Source organism: Anoplophora glabripennis, unplaced genomic scaffold (genome assembly GCF_000390285.2).
Source record: "Anoplophora glabripennis isolate ALB-LARVAE unplaced genomic scaffold, Agla_2.0 scaffold1, whole genome shotgun sequence".
Classification (NCBI taxonomy): domain Eukaryota; kingdom Metazoa; phylum Arthropoda; class Insecta; order Coleoptera; family Cerambycidae; genus Anoplophora; species Anoplophora glabripennis.
Window position 1 is genome coordinate 4734765 of NW_019417028.1, and position 17956 is coordinate 4752720.

Here is a 17956-nt window from a genome sequence, read left to right on the forward strand (position 1 = left end):
AGAAAGATTTTCACAAAAATGTTAGCATCACATTTTTGATACAATAAATGTATATTGTTAATAAAATTCGATTTTCTCAAAAACGGTACAAGGTATCGACTGATATATGGTAGACCTTTTTTTAACAAAGTGAGAGAAGAATCGAACTATGAAAAAAAATTCAAATTTGGCAACGCTGTCAAAGATATATAAATTTAAATGTATAATTTCGCCTGATCCTGTATAATTCAGGCATATTGAATATCAGTTTAAACTTAGAAATGAACATTATTTTATACCACGAGTTACTTTAATTGCCCAAATTTCGTTGTTGTCATGGACTTATAGTTGGAATTTGTTTTTCAAACTTCTTTCTCTGAAGGCGAATAACTCCACGACGAAGCCTGATATGAAATATTTTTTTATTAAGTGCCACATCTATTTTGACCTTCCCTGTATACCCCTTCATTATTGACATGAGCTTACCGGGCACCCTGTATAGCAGTTCTCGCTCTACAACCTCTTATCTTATCAAAAAAAATCTGAAAAAACATTATAATTATAGAAACAACTACATACAAGTTCATTATTAAAATCGATTCTATGGACGGTTTTTTGCTATCTATTTCCGTCAATGTTAAACGAAACTATTTTTAAAACAATACTATTTGCTGAAAATTCACGATTTTATGAGTTGTTGGCATTAGGAAATGCACTTTCGCTCTAGCAGAATTATACGTGTTCTAATTAGGCCAGTTCTACCCTCACAACTGTTAAGATAATTGATAAAATAGTTGCAACGTAAAACTGCCTGTCGGAAAACAGAGTTCCTTCCGTAATGTTGTGTAAACTAGTTTCTCTAGCTCTTCTTCTCTATTTTGGAGATAATTGTAAGTATCTAGCTATAAATAAGTCTTTAGTATGTCCATGAAAGCACGTATAATAATTATTTTACAGAAAAATTTAATATTTAAGTTATTATAGGTATATTATTATATACTTGCAAGTCATTAATGATGACTTGTTAAATTCGAAAATTCGTTACTATTGACTGATTCATCCAAGGTCGGTAATCGATATACAGTGCATTAAATAACAGTGATACCTCACGTTTTAAGTATTAGTATAAAATTTCTATGAAATTCTCTCCCAACCCAAAATAATGCCAAGAGAAAGACCTTTACAAACTTGGAAATGTTTTTAATGGTATATGAGATGAATTGATTATCAAAATTAATGAAATCATTAATCTTTATTAGTGACCAAATATTTAACTGGCCATTAAATTTTTTGGATTCTTACTTTTGATGGTGTTTTCTTTTTAAGACACACCCTGTGTAACCTTTTTTTCTATGGATTAGTACCCTGTTTTTGGCTTAAAAATAACGCACAGTGTCGTTTAGATTTCTTATTTTAACTTGAAATTAGTTTGTTTAAGTCAGGATGATGTGCCAGAGATAGTCACGCCTTTGGGAAGAGTTCGAGGCTATTGGAAGACATTAAATGATATCAAACGTGCTGCATTTGAGGGAATTCCATACGCAAAACCACCCGTAGGCGATCTTAGATTTGAGGTGTGTCAAAATATTTGCAACTTTCTTTTAAATTCATTACCTTCATTTATAATCAATTTTTTGAAAGTTTCATGATAACTAATGCAAACAATTAAAGGGTTAAAAGAATTTCCGAAATTTTTCCGTGATTTTTGGCAGACTGTATTTAGTAAATTTTGTAAATTTTGCAATTTTTTTTGGGGTTATCTTAATTAAAATGGAAAAAAAATTGTTTTTGAGGTTTTTTCCGCAAATAACGTTTAAATTGATGAAAAAAAACTTTTCCAATTTTTTTTTTGAGAGAAGAAAAAGGGTAGTTTTGAAAAAAAACTGTTTTTTAAGTGATTACAGACTGCACAAAAATTAATTAGAAATTTGTCTCAAAAAAATTGTATGAATCGGGGTCGAAATCTATTTTGGGTATTGGTATTTTTTTTAAACTTTAATTTTGATGAACAGAACCATAGGACGGAAAAGCCGAACCGTGCTGAAAACAATTGGATTGTGTTTTCTTCAATGTCAAATTTTGAAAATTTTTTCAAAAATTTTTCGAAAAAAAAATATTTTTTTCATCAATTAAACGGTATTGGTGGTAAAAATGTGAGAAAACCTCAAAAAACATTTTTTCCATTTTAATTATGGTTAGCCAAAAAAAATTGCTAAAGTTTTTTGTCGCTCTATTTAGATTATTAAGTGTTTAAGCTCAAAAAATGACCCTTTAATTTTTTTCAAAAGGGTTCTTCTGGGATATCGAACTGTAAAAGTCATGCTTAACATTAGTCATTTCGTGAATATTTCTAATTTAGCCGTCAATTTTCTAAAAAACCATAAATTACCCTTTTTTCCTGTTTTGTAAAATTCGTGTAAAATATGAAAAAAAAAAAATTTCCGAAAAGTTGCGGCAGCATGTTATACGAAATTTATTCCAGTTTTGGAAATTGCGCTTCAATTCTCTGTACGACCATTTTTCACCTAAGTACAGACGGTCAAAAATCACGGAAAAATTTCGGAAATTCTTTTGACCTTTTAATTGTTTGCTTTAGTGTAGAACATTGAACATTGAACATTGAAAGTAAGCCCTAAATGAAAAAAGTCATTCTTTATAATCCAGTCACTGAAAGAGAAAATAAAGTAAAATCTCCCAATTTTTCCGGATAGCATGGATTTTCTTGAGAATTTGCATACAAGCTCATATGACCCCCCACTTCAAAAGTTATATTGTCTAGATGTGTGCTTTTTTTATTTGGGGGTGAAAACCACCCCCTTGTATGAAAAAATGCGAAAATCGTAGATTTACGTATTTTAAAGATTCAATTCATGTTCAAATATGTTGGTTGAAGTTCCTTAATGTTTTTTAATATAATTTATGAAATTTAATTACTTTTCAACCCTTAAAAATCCTTAAAACTAACCTTCCATGGCCAAAAAAATAGAAAAAAAAGTTGTTAACAGTTTCAAATATTCTTTTGGTCCATTCACAATGTATTGCATTTTTTTTGTTATTCATTAGAAAGCTTACTTTGATAAGACTTGTAGTTTTTGAGACATTCGCGAAAAGTGGCTCAAAAACATGCATTTTTTTGGGCTAAAAACGAACATGTCAATTGCAGGGCATTTAGTAATAACACTATTAGGAAATACAGGTCCAATATTAAATATAATAATTATTAATTTTTTAATTATTACACAAATTCATTTTTTTTTATCATTATAATAAATTAACCATTTTCTGCAAGAAGTAACATTTCTCCAAGTCACTGTTGGATGTCCCTTATATTTTTTTACAAATTTATAGAATCCTGAACCCGTTCAAGCTTGGGCAGGGACTTGGGAAGCCAACGTTGCTCATACATGTCTCCAAGTTGTATTTCTCACTACTGAAGAAATATCTGGTCAGTATAAAGAACCAAGGAATGACAATTACACTTCTAATAGTAATAGAATACACCTTCAAAATTTATATCATCACCATTATTGAAAGAGTGTATTTTTTATTAGGAAACGAAGATTGCCTTTACTTAAACGTGTACATCCCTGAAAATTCTGTAAAGAACCCAAAGTCACTTGACGTTATAGTTGTCATCCATGGAGGTGCCTTTATGGCAGGCAGCGGACACACGGCTTTGAATACGTTCCTAGACAAGGAGGTCGTGCTTGTATCTATCAATTACCGTGTTGGTATTCTAGGTACGCTGTTTTTTCGGTGTACCATATCAGTGTTTATTCAATTAACGTTCCAGGATTCCTCAGCACGGAAGACAACGTCATACCCGGCAACAACGGCATGAAGGATCAAGTCTTAGCACTCAAGTGGGTCAGGGACAATATCGCTTCGTTTGGGGGGAACCCCCACTCCGTCACCATAGTGGGCGTATCAGCGGGTAGTGCCAGTGTCCACCTCCACTATTTCTCTCTTCTCTCTAAAGGATTATTCATCAGGGGGTTGTCGCACAGCGGCACAGCCCTAGCACCGTGGGCAATAAGGAATAATGCTTTGCAAAGTGCCAAGAAGCTTGCTGTGTTGGTGGGCTGTCCCGACAGCTCCTCGGAAGAACTGAAGAAGTGCCTTAAGCAGAGACCAGCGCACGCTCTGCTAAAGCACTTGAAGTATTTCTATGGTTTCGACATCATGCCATTCTCGCCTTTTGCACCGGTGGTGGAAAAAGGATCATCAAACGCTTTCCTAGAGGCGGAACCTTACCAGCTTCTAAAGGAAGGGAAAGTCCTCGATGTGCCTTGGATTACCTCCTACACTACCGATGAAGGATTGCTTCCTACAGCACGTAAGTGAGGCTATATAATAAACTTTCTTAATGCAAAATTGTCTAAAATAATTCAAATTATGTAATTCTTCAGTTCTTTGGCAAAAGCTGGAAGAAGTAGACGAGAAGTGGATAGAAATAGCTCCCTATCTGCTAGATTGCAACGACACCCTAGATGCATCAAAGAAGGAAGCAGCTGCGAAGAAAGTTTTAGACTACTATTTGGGACCAGGAGAAAAAATCAGTAAAAATAATTTCAAAAAATTTACAAAGGTACATTTTCTCAATTTGTACAAATTTTATTTACTTTATTCAGTTTTTATTTCCATTTAGATTTTTAGTGACAGGTTGATCGCTGTCTCTGCAGAATTATCAGTGAAACTACAAGCCAAGGTAACGAAATCTCCAGTATATCTCTACATATTTAATTACACCGAAGGTGAAAACACAATCAGGCACCTTTTCTCAAAAGAGGAAGAAATACAAGGTAAGAACATTTAACTAGAGAAGAAGTGGTATTGAATAAATATTACAAAAACCAAATCTACCATCACAATTTTCGCAGGTGTGTGTCACGGTGATGATGGAATCTACTTCTATAGTTTATTACAGATAAAACCATTATCGGAACAGGATAAACGCTTGAGTACTGCTTGCCAGAATATGTTGTACTCATATGCCAGCAGCGGGTAAAAATAACATAAATTTCCTTGAATGACCTATTTCCGTCATCAATTCCAATTTTTTTAGTATTCCTTCTTTCGATGGAACAGACACTTGGCAACCAATAGGATCTGAAGAGCTGACTTACTTGGTTGTAAACGGACCAGAAGACATAAAACTACAAAGGAGCGAAAGCCTGGCCCCAACTGACTTTTGGAGTAAGCTTGGACTCCTGGAGAATGAAAACCTTGTTGTAAAAGATGAACTGTAGATTTCTTTATGTGAATTATAAACATATCTCACAAAGTAGAAAATAAATTGATTTAATCGTTCTCCTTTTATTATTTTATTAATATTAATATTCAAAATATTATAAATTACCTAATTTTCCAAGTCCTATCCTGGCGATTGCAATAAATAAAATAAGTGACAATATCATAATTATTGTAGTGTAACATTCCTGGTCGGGTCCACATCTAAAGATAGTCTAACGCGGAATGTTATCTAAACTGCTGTGTCTATTTTTGGTTCTCTCCTTTGAGGGCAACTGTAAGTAACTATATTTATTTCCTATAGATAATTTTTTATTTAATTCTTTCTACAAAACGAGTTTAATAATTTTCTTATCTTATTTACTACTACGGAAAGAAATATCCCTTAAACTATGCTGTAATATTATATGTAAATGAATGTGATGTAACTGCAAATCATTATTATTAATTATAAAACATTATGACATAACTCTTTATCCAATATTCCATTAAAAACTAATAAAAACACTGAAATCGATCATTCTAACCATTATATTTTAATTAATAGTTTCTTTACTACCTCCTTACATCTTTTATAACTCTGTGGGATCTTTAAAACTCCCAATAATATTGGAAATAAGCTTTTAGTTAGTAATTAATTTTGGTAAAGCTGCCCTAAGTGACCGTGATCTGCCAGAAGTAAACACGCCTTTGGGCAGAGTTCGAAGATTTTGGAAGACTTTAGGTGATTAAAAATTGCTGCTTTCGAGGGAATTCCTTACGCAAAACCACCAGTGGGAGAGCCAAATCCTTGTAAAAATAAATTAATTTGAAGTTGTTCCTTTTATAGAATCTATGTGAATAGTACACAAGGGTCAGATTCAGTCTGTACAATTCCAACCATGACAATTTGTTGCGGGTTGCCTACATATGAAGTCACACTAAAAGAGTATTGCGCTAGGCCTACCCTGACCTTTACTATTAACAGAGTAACTGATAGTGATAAAATAAATATACCAACGTAATTATCTGTATCTTAATAATATCTGTAAATAGTTCACTGCGTAATGTTGAAATTAGTTTGTTTCATTTTCATTCTCTGTTTTGGGAACAAGTGTAAGTAATTAAACTGTTTGTAATTGCTTTAACATTTTTACATTAGAAGTGTGCAATAATATTTTTCTATGCTTGATGTAAAAATAAGGATTTTCCCATGGTTCCTCTATAAAGTGTGATATGTATTTAAAATAAATTCATTTATACTTTATGTACACGAGAATTTTAAATTTATGAAGTCACTAATTCATTTTATTTCAATGGAACATTAATTTTTAACAACCCGTGTTTAAAATCAGCTAACTGTGTATTTCTAATGAATTATTTTTTAAACCCTTCCAAAGCAACATATGCATCAATTTCAAAGAGCATTATCTTTATTGTTGCATTTTTATTGCGTATATTTTACTTAAGTTTTTTAAACATTTTTGTAGATTCCTACTTGTGATAAAGAACTTTGTCTTGTTTACTCTCCCAGAAATATAATTTAAATAATTGTAGGTAAGCAACAAAATAGCAAGTCATTAATATTTCGTTGTGATGCACTTGTTGTCATTATATTTTCGGGAAAAAATACTATTAGAATTTTTTTTAGAAACGTGTTATAAACAAAATATCAAAATATCAACTCGAGACTAGTTGGGAAACTTTGTTAAAACAATGGTCAAAGTTATGGAAAAGTGGGTTTTTGACTCGCGTAAAAAAACTGTTATTCATATAGAAAAAAGGTTTATATAAAAAAGGTAGGTATTAGATAAATCTGTAAAATAAGACAAGTCCGATTAAATTCCGATAATTTGTTTATGCGCAAGAGCTCAAAAATGGTCGAAAATGGCCGTTTTTCCAATTGCTAATAATTAATGCAAATTTCATCGCAGACACTTGTAATTCAGCATTTTTGAAGGTCTTTGCACCCTTAATAAGTGGTAAAAATTTCAGCCCGAAAGCTTCATTAGTTTGGCGTTGGAGGAATTGGTTATCTAAGAAGATGCTATTTTTAATTGATTTTTCCCAAGCTCAAAGGCGTTGTAGAGCTTCTATCATTAGTTGTTTTTGCACCTAAATAGTTGTATTGACATATGCATTTACTGAGAATTTAATTTTTCAAATTTAATTCGTTTAAAAATGACTGAAAAAATGTTAATATTTATTAAATTGTTAAGATAGGTAATTATTATAAAATGAAATAGTAACGTCTATAGTTTAGTTAGTACTATTTTTCTTTGAATTTAAAAAAAAATCATTCTAAGTTGATTAGAAGCTCAGACTTTTTTTTTTTAATTAATCGCAATGTCGCTCGCGCCATACGTTCGCTAGACCGAGTAATAGAACGCATCACCGCTATCTTCTTTTTTGCAATTAAATAGTTGAATTCACCTTAATGTTAATGTAGGACATGAAAATATAGCTCTTAATGTATACTCTCTCCAAATTTCGGCTCTTAATATTAATAATTAAGGTCACTGCGATTAAATAAAAAAAAAAATTATCTCAGCTTCTAATCAACTTACAACAACGATTTTTTTTTAAATTCGAAGAAAACTAAAGTAAAGAGGTTACTATTTTATTTTATAATAATTACCTATCTTAACAATTTAATAAATATTAACATTTTTTCAGTCATTTTTAAACAAATTAAATTTGAAAAATTAAATTATCAGTAAATGCATATGTCAATACAACTATTTAGGTACAAAAACAACTAATGATCGAAACCCTACAACGCCTGTGAGCTTGGGAAAAATGAATTGAAAATAGCATCTTCTTAGATAACAAATTCCGCCAACGCCAAACCAATGAAGCTTTCGGGTTGAAATTTTTACCACTTATTAAGGGTGTAAAAAGCCTTAAAAATCCTGAATACAAGTGTCTGAGATAATTGCATTAATTATTAGCAATTGAAAAAACGGCCATTTTCGATCATTTTTGAGCTCTTGCGCATTAACAAATTATCAGAATTTAATCGGACTTGTCTCATTTTATAGGCTTATTTAATACCTACCTTTTTTGTGTACACTTTTTTTGCTATAAATAATAGTTTTTTACGCGAGTCAAAAAACCACTTATCCATAACTGACCATTGTTTAAACAAAGTTTCCCAACTAGCCTCGAGTTGATTTTTTTGATATTTTGTTTATAACACGTTTTCGAACAATATTCCGCGGAGAAACTTCTAATAGTATTTTTTTCCCGAAACATGTTGTTTCATGTCTATAATGACTGGACTATATGTGGAATTTGTAAAATTTCCAATAGCAGTGTCAAAAAAAATCAAGCTGTATTGGCTACAGCATTGTTCTATGGGTTAATATTTAGTTTTTGCTGTTTGAAAGTAGTTTGTTCAAGCGACGATGATCTGCCAGAGATAGACACGCCCTTGGGAAGAGTTCGAGGATTTTGGAAGACTTCAGGTGACCAAAAATATGCTGCTTTTGAGGGAATTCCATACGCGAAACCACCAGTAGGAGATCTCAGGTTTGAGGTGAATCAAAATATTCACACTTATCTTAGGCTCATCATCATTTACTCTTCCATTTCAAATGAATGGCTTTCTAGAATGTCTTAGTTCTTGATTACTTGTTAACTAGCTGTAGTAGTAAATGTGCAAATATTTTACCAAGTTCCTATTGGATGTGGTTATCTTTACTTTCATTAAATTGTAGGAACCTGAACCTATATCAGCCTGGTCAGGAACTTGGGAAGCTAACACTCTTCAAACATGTCTTCAACAAGAAGGATTTCTGGGTCCAGAAGACGTACTTGGTAAGTATAATGCACCACACTCGATATTCTAAATCGAATAGCTTTTAAAAAACTTGCAGTTATCAAAAAATAACCATTGAAACCAAGCTTCTGTATTTTCCATTAGGAGAAGATTGCCTCTACCTGAACGTGTATGTCCCTGCTGATTCTGTGAAGAACCCCAAGACCCTCGACGTAATAGTTTCAATCCATGGCGGTGGCTTTATGATAGGCAATGGTCAGATGGCCATGAATATGTCCCTAGAAAACATTGTACTTGTATCGTTTAACTACCGTGTTGGTGTTCTAGGCAAGTACTTTTGGCATCATCTTCAAATTGTTGTCTTCGACGCCCAGATGTCAGTGTTAATCCAATCACCGTTGACATTTCAGGATTTCTCAGCACGGAAGACAACGTCATACCCGGCAACAACGGCATGAAGGACCAAGTCTTAGCACTCAAGTGGGTCAGGGACAACATCGCTTCATTCGGGGGAGATCCCCACTCCGTCACAATAGTAGGCGGATCAGCGGGCGGAGCCAGCGTCCACCTCCACTATTTCTCACCCCTTTCTAAAGGATTGTTCGTGAAAGGCGTTTCACAAAGTGGCACAGCCCTAGCACCGTGGGTGATCAGAAGAAACGCCTTGCAACGTGCCAAGAAACTTGCGGTGTTGGTAGGCTGTCCCGATAGTCCTTCGGAAGAACTGAAGAAGTGCCTTAAGCAGAGACCAGCGCAAACCTTGATAAACCAATTGGTACATTTCTACGGCGTCGGGATCATGCCCTTCTCACCTTTTGCACCAGTAGTGGAAAAGGGATCAGCAAACGCTTTCCTAGACATGGAACCTTACCAGCTTTTGAAGGAAGGTAAAGTCCACGATGTGCCTTGGATTACCTCCTACACTACCGATGAAGGATTGCTTCCTGCAGGATGTGAGTAAGATGATATAATTATGCTTTCGTTATTCATTTCTGTACTGATTTATCAGTGCACAATTGTCTAAGGTAATTCAGATCATATACTTTTCCAGTTTACTATAAAAATTTGGAAGAAGTGGACAAGACCTGGGTAGATATAGCTCCATATCTGTTAGATTGCAATGATACCCTACCTGCATTAAAGAAGGGGACAGTAGCGAAGGAAGTGTTGGATTACTATTTGGGACCAGGTGAAAAAATCAACAAAAAGAATTTCAAAAAATTTACACAGGTAGATTTCCTCAACCAGAAAGACAAAACTTACTAGCTTTTTACTATTCCATTTAGATTTTCACTGACAGGCTGTTTGCTGTTCCTGCAGAAGTATCAGCTAAAATGCAAGCCAAGGTAAATAAATCTCCAGTTTACGTCTACCATTTCAACTACAGCGAAGGTGAAAATAATGCAGCACAGTCCTATATAGGATCAGAAATAGAAGGTGAGACTGGTGATCAAAGCAGCAACATATAAGAAAAATTACCTACCGTCCATATTTTTTCGCAGGTGTAGGCCATGGTGAAGATTGCATATACTTCTATGGGATCATGCAAGTAAAACCACTATCGGAAGAGGATAAACGTTTGACTAATGCTTGCCGCAATATGTTGTACTCATATGCCAGCAGCGGGTAAAATGAAAATTCATAAATATGTACGTAAATGACGTTTTCCTTTAATAATTTTTATTTTTAGTAATCCCTCTTTCGATGGGACAGACACCTGGAAAGCAACAGGACCTAAAGAGCTGACTTACTTGCTTATAAACGGACCAGACGACATGAAGCTGCAAAGGAGTGAAAGGGTGACTCCTATTGACTTTTGGAGCAAGCTAGGACTCTTGGAATATGACAATTTTGCTGTCAGGGATGAACTGTAGTTTTCTTTTTTAACAAATAATTTTGTTTGTTCGTGAAATTTTCTCAATTTTCACAAATTCACTGAAAACGTTCACTATTGATGGCTGTCAAACAAATACTAAACAATATGGTGTCTTCAAACTTGACACATATGCTTTATAAATTGTGTAATTTCTAATACAGTGATATTTTTCAAACAACTACCGCCATCTCTAGGTCAGGCCGGGTACTTTTGGGACCACCCTCGTACATATAAAATGGTTTACTTTTATTTATAAGTACGTGAAAATAATTCTTAAAATGTGGGATTAGGATAACAGCAAACGCATGTTTTACAAACGATTTTTTTTAAGTTATTATTTTATTTGAGTAAATTTAAATAGTAACAATGAATAAACAGAACATCAAGGAATTTATTTTTGTGCTTACTTTTGTTCTACACGTTTTACTTTTCAAGATTTCAGTACCTAAAAACGCCAGAAATTTGACTATTTCTCGACCAGGGATATGGTCACCTTTGTTTATGATGACTGATCTACTTATCCAAAGATGTAACGGAAATTCTATATATAAAAATACTGATATATAGTCTTTTAAGTACTATTAGATTATATCCACATGTATAATTATTATCTCCCTAATTTATTTCATAACAACGTAAACATTTGTGAAACTCCTAAAAGTAATGGTAACAAAATCAGATTTCGTTGGGCATAGTATTTTTCTATTTCTATTTTTCCTTGATCTTGGTTATGCTATTCCAAGATTTAGGCTTGAAAGTTCAAGCAACAGGATCAGTCAGAGATAGAGACAACTGACAGATACCTTCTCATTTTTATCGGCAGAAATATGCCAGTAGACCTAAAACGATAGATGGCGCCCGTTCAGAACTCATCAGAGCGTTTATGATTTTTCCACTCCTTAATCTTTGAAATGAATATTTGGTCAGTACAAAACACGATTTAAGTTGATACTCTATCCTGATCTTAAAGCTCAGAAATTCAGTGTCATTATTGAAATTCAATGTTTTTATATTGGTTATTGTCTTTAGTTTCTAAATGTCAATGAATCAATCAGCGTTAACATTCCTAGGAATCTTTAACATGGAAGACGCTGTCATACCCAGCAACAGTGGCATGATAGATCAAGTCTTAGCATTCGAGCAGGTCACGCTAGCGTCCACCTCCATTATTTCAATCCGATCATACCAGTTCTACCCTTGTGACTGTGATAAACAAGATAAGTGGTAAGTATATATCTGTCAGATTTGTATCTAAGGATACGAGTAGTCCAAATCGAAATGTTGTCTAAATTGGGTTGTCTGTTGTTTGTTCTCTCGTTTGGGAATAGCTGTAAGTAACTACACTTACTTGCCTAGCCTAGATCTTTAACATTTATTATATTATATATTTTTCTGTATTTATTTTTATATTTTTTAACAGTCAAATATATTTTTAAAATAATGATCGTTATCGTAGTGACAAAACAAAAATTAATGTTCAAAACTGTTCGTTTTAGATAAAACTGTACAGGGTGTTCCGTTAATAACGTGAAACAATATCGGTCTTTTTAATCCTGTCAGACTGTCATTTTTAAAACGGACCAGAAAATGTATTGAAGCGAATGGAGGTCATTGCGAATATTTGTTAAGATAAGATATGATTGAAAATCTGTTATACTTTGTTAGTTAATATCTGTTTCCTATTATTATTATGATTATTATGTGCATTACGGTCATTTGTAATACCATATCTTGTAAAACCAGCTTTAGTAAACAAAATATTATTAGTAAATTCATTGCCCTCATGTTCTTTTTCCACAATGTTATTACAGAGCCGAAAAAAAATTATTGTAGTGAAAAAATGAAGCTTATACTTGATTTAAACAATTTTCGTTACAATTCGTAACACCATAATTACTACCTAATGACATTTATTTAAAACGTGGCAACTTGATTAATTACAGAATGAATTATCAAAAATTTGATGTCTAATAAAACTTTAATAGCGATTTCCAGCTAAACGGTTATATTTGTCGGCTTGATAAACATAATTTTTTCTGATGGTTTCTCTTTTCAACAATGTTTAAATTTCTGTGATGTTTAGCTAAGGAAAAAAGTTAACAAAACAAATTTTGAGTTTTAGGTAAAGTGCCCTCTAGCGGTGCATAATGAAAGTTTTCTCTGACCGCCCAATGGTGCTTGATCTACTTAGTGGGTGTATTAAATGAGAGACTAATATAATTTGAATTAAATAAGTTATTTAAAAAGAAAAATGAAAAAAATACTTTGATAGGCTGTAACTTGCAAACAACTGACAATTCGAAAAAAAATTTCATTACACTTATTAAAAACTTTAGTTTAATATATTTTTTTAAATAGCAAATACTTAATTAGCTCCTATTTTTCTGCTTCTTTTTGTTCACTATTATCCACAACTAAGTTTCGACGTATGGTATAGTTGTGGGTAACAAAAATTTAAACTTTAAAAAAACTACATTTTGTCAAAACCAAGATGTTTTCGAAAGTAAGTATCATATAAAAGTTGTTGCTTCTGGTGACTGAAATGCATGATTAACATTTTGGCATTTATTTCTAGAACACCCTGTAGATAAAGTCATTGGTAAAGAGAAATTGTTTCGTGATAATTGATATAGTTAAATTATTACAAGTAGCTGTGATATAATCGCATGTCATTGGGAATCAGAAATTGATTCGTGATAACTGATAATAATAATTAGTCGTTCAAGGACAACACTAATGGATATTGTTCACATTAAAAAAATGCTAATGCCTCGCTTTTAAGTATGTTGTTGTCTTTGTAGTGTATATTATTATCCGTCAAAAAAAAAGGCAGTTTAATTAATATATTTAATTTTAACCCGATGCCAGTTTGTACAAGTCAGGATGATCTGCCAGAGATAGACACGCCTTTGGGCAGAGTTCGGGGATATTGGAAGACATTAGAAGGCATAACTTATGCTGCTTTTGAGGGAATCCCGTACGCAAAACCACCAGTGGGCGATTTGAGGTTCGAGGTGAGTCAAAATAGTTTGATCTTTAAGGAATACACGTATTGAAACATTTATGGCAATAAAAAGAATCAGTAAATTTTTTAAATTAAATCTTTAAATCAGTCCCCAATTTTATCTGACATGTTGATTTTTTTTAAGTTGAAGAACTAATATGAGGCTAAATCTGAGGAATGTGCAGTTTACTTTATTGGTTCTTTTATACCCGTCCATAGACATTTGAAGCAACAATTGTATCTGACGGAGAAAATTAAATAGAACATCGAAAGATTTTACATCAAAAATAATTTTTGCTATAATTTTAAATATATACAAAAAAATGAGATGTACATGTTAATTTTAAAGAAATTATTATCTGATTTGGAATTGACGAACAAATATTCATAAAAAAATTAATATAAGCTTATTAATATGAGGAAAATCCTCAAAAAAAATTATGACTAGTTTGGATATCTAAGAGACGAGATATTAATAAAATAATTTTTCACGATTTAGTACAGAGCCTTATGAGAATGCAGATTCTTTTGGTCTTTCCACTTAGAATGCGCAGCAATTGACAAACAGTTTTTACAGCAACTTGTATAAATAGGAAACCGATATCTGAGGAACCGTATGAGAGCTCATAGAAATCGATTAGGTACTTGTAAGATACATAATTTATAATAATTCTCCTTCAAACTGCTGTTGTTGATTAACTTAACGTCCATATGCGTGATAGCGGCAACGCCGAGGTTCTCGACGTAGCGTATTATTTGAAATTCGCAGGTGTGATATATGGTGTATATTTCAAGCTTAGGCATCCAAACAAAGCCAGCTAAGTGCAACGTTGCCAAATCTAAATGCTTACTACTTTAGTCACTAGCGAATCTACAGAAACTCTCGTTAGACTTTTAGACGTACCTCAGTACCCGATAAACCTCCTTAAGACATGTCTATTCAATACGCAATATTTTTTACAGAACTTACATAGTACTTTTGGTTTCCGAGATATGAATAGTTAATTTTTAATTTGCGAGATAGTAATAATGCGTGCACACATTTTCCCAAATTCCTACTGGATAACTCACTTTATTTTTATTAATTTGCAGGAACCTGAACCCATAGTGGCTTGGTCAGAAACCTTGGAAGCAAACACTCTTCACACATGCATTCAAGCTGGGCTGCGTGCTCCTGAAACAATATCTGGTCAGTATAAAGCACTACGTACATACATAACTTGCTAGAATCAAGATTCTCTAATATTGCAACTAAGTTGTTTTATTTTTTATCAGGAGAAGAAGATTGCCTCTACATAAACGTGTACATCCCTGAAGGGTCTGTGAAGAACCCCAAGGCACTCGATGTGATAGTGTCAATCCATGGTGGTGCCTTTGTGGCGGGTGCTGGACATAAGGCTTTTAATACATTCCTAGAGAACGACGCTGTGCTCGTATCTTTCAATTACCGTCTTGGTATTCTAGGTAAATGCTTCCTCCAGCCTTTGTCATGATTGAAACAGCCTTAACGTTCCAGGATTTCTAAGCACGGAAGACGACGTCATACCCGGCAACAACGGACTGAAAGACCAAGTCTTGGCACTCAAGTGGGTCAGGGACAATATCGCTTCGTTCGGGGGAAACCCCCACTCCGTCACCATAGTCGGCCTATCAGCGGGCGGAGCCAGCGTCCACCTCCACTATTTCTCCCCCCTCTCAGAAGGATTGTTCGTCAAGGGGATTTCGCAGAGTGGTTCGGCTCTAGCACCGTGGGTGATCAAGAAAAACGCCTTACAACGTGCCAAGAAGCTCGCAGTTTTAGTCAGCTGCCCTGACAGTCCCTCAGAAGAACTGAGGAGCTGTCTCAAACAGAAACCAGCGCAAGCGTTGCTGAAACAATTGGTAAATTTCCAAGGTTCCGACAACTTGGCGCCAATAATACCTTTTGCCCCAGTTGTGGAAAATAAATCAGCAAACGCTTTCTTAGACGCAGATCCTTACCAGCTCTTGAAGGAAGGTAAAGTTCATGATGTGCCTTGGATAACTTCCTTTACTAATGATGAGGGACTGTTTGTTACGGGATGTAAGTAGGATGATACAATAAAGGTTTATCCTTTGCACTATCTGACGATTTAATCACGCAAAATTGCTGAAGATAAATCAAAATACGTAATTTTCCAGATTTCTGGCAAATCTTGGAAGAGGTAGACGAGAGATGGGTAGAACTATTTCCGGATCTGCTGGTATACAATGACACTCTAGATGCATCACAAATGGAGACAGTACCGAAGGAAGTTTTGGACTACTATTTGGGAGCAGGAGAAAATATCAATAAGAAGAACTTCAAAAAATTTACGAAGGTACACTTTTCCTAACAGAAAACCAAAATTCGTCTTCTTTAAATTCGGCGAAATTATTTCCTTTCAGATATTAACCGACAGGTTGTTTGCTGTCCCTGCAGAACTGTCAGCTAAACTGCACGCCAATGTAACCAAATCTCCTGTATATTTTTACAAATTCAACTACACTGAGGGTGAAAATAAATTCACCGACTTCTTACCAGATGCTCAAGGGGTAGAAGGTAAAAAGTGACTGTTAATATAAGCAGTTGTTTAATGGAGATGTGGATTCAATTCAAGGTTAAAGCATCAGGAGCTGGAACCAGGTGTCCAGCTGTCAAGGAAGGTCAGAGGAAGAAATTCTTGAAGGTGGTCGCCATCGGCAATGACCAGAGGGAGTACAGAAAAGGAGACAGCACCAGGGTGGGGACCGTTGATAATGACCTCCAAGAACTTTTTCCTCTGACCTTACTGGACATCGTCGCTATTGTTACTGGATATCAATGATAACTCTTATGGTGTGACCTCGAAATAAGCGCAAATCGCCACTAAACAACTACTAACGTTTAACCAGATTAAGCGTTAACTAATAAAAATTGCGAACAAAACAAAATCTTCCATCTTATTCTGTCTACAGGTGTGGCCCATGGCGACGACGGAATCTACTTCTATGGGGTGAAGCATATAAATTCGTTATCAGAACAGGATAAACGCATGATTACTGCTTGTCATAACGTGTTGTACTCGTACGCCACCAGCGGGTAAATACCACATAAATCAATAATTCTTAAATGAAATATTTCCTTCATTATTATCATGTTAAATAATTTCACTAAAGTTTCCGAGATTTCGCTATACAGCCTACCAAATGTTCTATTGTATGATAGCGACGTTAAAATCTATATTTCCATCTCTTTGAATACTGTTCTCTGGTCGATTCTTTAATATTTAACTGTGTATTTTCATTAATTTCTTTGCATTACTGTACTTCTTTATTCTAGATATTGTACGTTTAACTATTTTAATTTTACATTTTACTCATACCAATTATTTCCGCTAACGTCCTGTAATTGGAATTGTTCCTGTCGGACTAATAATAAATAAATAAAATTTCCATATTTTAGTATTCCTTCTTTCGATGGGACAGACACTTGGCAAGCAACGGGATCTGAAGAGCTGACTTACTTGCTTGTAAATGGACCAGAAGACATGAAGCTGCACAAGAGTGAAAGCCTGACTCCTGTTGACTTTTGGACCAAACTCGGATTCCCGGAATTTGAAAATGATGTTGTAAAAGACAAACCGTAGTTTCCCTCCAGTATCTTATTTCATAGACAATTTTAAATTATTCTTACGAAATATTCTCTATATTATATTTATAAAGCGTATGCAAGAAAAAAATTAAAAAAAAACAAATCATTAAGTTTTATTCTCTTTTTAACAGTTATCATTATATCTCTAAATGGTCTTTATAAAATGCATGTAAAATGTTTAAAATTACGACTTATAAAATCAATTTATATGTATAGGGTTATTCACAATTTATCAAATAAAAAAAAATAGATGCGTAATGAAAAATTTAGCCAATATCGTAAAAAAAAATTTTTGTAAAATCTTTATAGTTTCCGAGAAAAAATTATTGAAGTTGTTCGCTGTAATCTCCACATGGCCCGAGGCGATTCCGAATACTGAAATCCGATATTAGTATTAACTATTCGCGATAGTGTTTACATTAGTTTTTCAAGTGTTAAAAATGGTTTACGTGTATA

The 17956-nt window shown here is 33.8% G+C and overlaps 3 protein-coding genes across 4 annotated transcripts; all 3 read left to right on the plus strand.

Moving 5' to 3' along the window:
- Nucleotides 1-660: 660 nt before the first annotated feature.
- Nucleotides 661-5289, plus strand: LOC108904482 (venom carboxylesterase-6-like). The gene is made up of 9 exons (XM_018707105.1): nucleotides 661-869; nucleotides 1408-1553; nucleotides 3328-3424; nucleotides 3531-3719; nucleotides 3773-4315; nucleotides 4389-4567; nucleotides 4628-4781; nucleotides 4860-4983; nucleotides 5045-5289. The coding sequence occupies exons 1-9, from the start codon at nucleotides 818-820 to the stop codon at nucleotides 5226-5228; spliced, it is 1668 nt and encodes a 555-aa protein (XP_018562621.1). The 5' UTR covers nucleotides 661-817; the 3' UTR covers nucleotides 5229-5289.
- A 132-nt stretch (nucleotides 5290-5421) lies between these two features.
- On the plus strand, nucleotides 5422-10892 carry LOC108904571 (venom carboxylesterase-6). 2 transcript variants are annotated; one of them, XM_018707219.1, is made up of 9 exons: nucleotides 5422-5506; nucleotides 8598-8746; nucleotides 8928-9027; nucleotides 9134-9316; nucleotides 9400-9942; nucleotides 10041-10219; nucleotides 10276-10426; nucleotides 10492-10615; nucleotides 10680-10892. In XM_018707219.1, exons 1-9 carry the CDS (start codon nucleotides 5455-5457, stop codon nucleotides 10861-10863), a joined length of 1665 nt encoding a protein of 554 aa, XP_018562735.1. In that variant the 5' UTR covers nucleotides 5422-5454; the 3' UTR covers nucleotides 10864-10892. The 2 variants fall into 2 exon arrangements, with proteins under 2 accessions (XP_018562735.1, XP_018562806.1); XM_018707290.1 differs by having other exon boundaries at nucleotides 8601-8746.
- A 1240-nt stretch (nucleotides 10893-12132) lies between these two features.
- Nucleotides 12133-17615, plus strand: LOC108904161 (venom carboxylesterase-6-like). The gene is made up of 9 exons (XM_018706716.1): nucleotides 12133-12195; nucleotides 13734-13879; nucleotides 14962-15058; nucleotides 15145-15333; nucleotides 15386-15931; nucleotides 16030-16208; nucleotides 16276-16429; nucleotides 16825-16948; nucleotides 17312-17615. Exons 1-9 carry the CDS (start codon nucleotides 12144-12146, stop codon nucleotides 17493-17495), a joined length of 1671 nt encoding a protein of 556 aa, XP_018562232.1. The 5' UTR covers nucleotides 12133-12143; the 3' UTR covers nucleotides 17496-17615.
- The last annotated feature ends 341 nt before the right edge of the window (nucleotides 17616-17956 follow it).

Bases quoted from the DNA above. Each gene is read 5' to 3' on its own strand.
- LOC108904571 (XM_018707219.1), top strand. From the start codon at position 5,455: ATGTTATCTAAACTGCTGTGTCTATTTTTGGTTCTCTCCTTTGAGGGC. The intron at 5,507-8,597 runs GTAAGTAACTAT...GCTGTTTGAAAG, and splicing joins TCTCTCCTTTGAGGGCAACT to TAGTTTGTTCAAGCGACGAT. The intron at 9,943-10,040 runs GTGAGTAAGATG...ATACTTTTCCAG, and splicing joins AGGATTGCTTCCTGCAGGAT to TTTACTATAAAAATTTGGAA.
- LOC108904161 (XM_018706716.1), top strand. From the start codon at position 12,144: ATGTTGTCTAAATTGGGTTGTCTGTTGTTTGTTCTCTCGTTTGGGAAT. The intron at 16,209-16,275 runs GTACACTTTTCC...ATTTCCTTTCAG, and splicing joins ACTTCAAAAAATTTACGAAG to ATATTAACCGACAGGTTGTT. The intron at 16,430-16,824 runs GTAAAAAGTGAC...TTCTGTCTACAG, and splicing joins AGATGCTCAAGGGGTAGAAG to GTGTGGCCCATGGCGACGAC.
- LOC108904482 (XM_018707105.1), top strand. From the start codon at position 818: ATGTTGTGTAAACTAGTTTCTCTAGCTCTTCTTCTCTATTTTGGAGAT. The intron at 870-1,407 runs GTAAGTATCTAG...ACTTGAAATTAG, and splicing joins TCTCTATTTTGGAGATAATT to TTTGTTTAAGTCAGGATGAT. The intron at 3,425-3,530 runs GTCAGTATAAAG...ATTTTTTATTAG, and splicing joins CACTACTGAAGAAATATCTG to GAAACGAAGATTGCCTTTAC.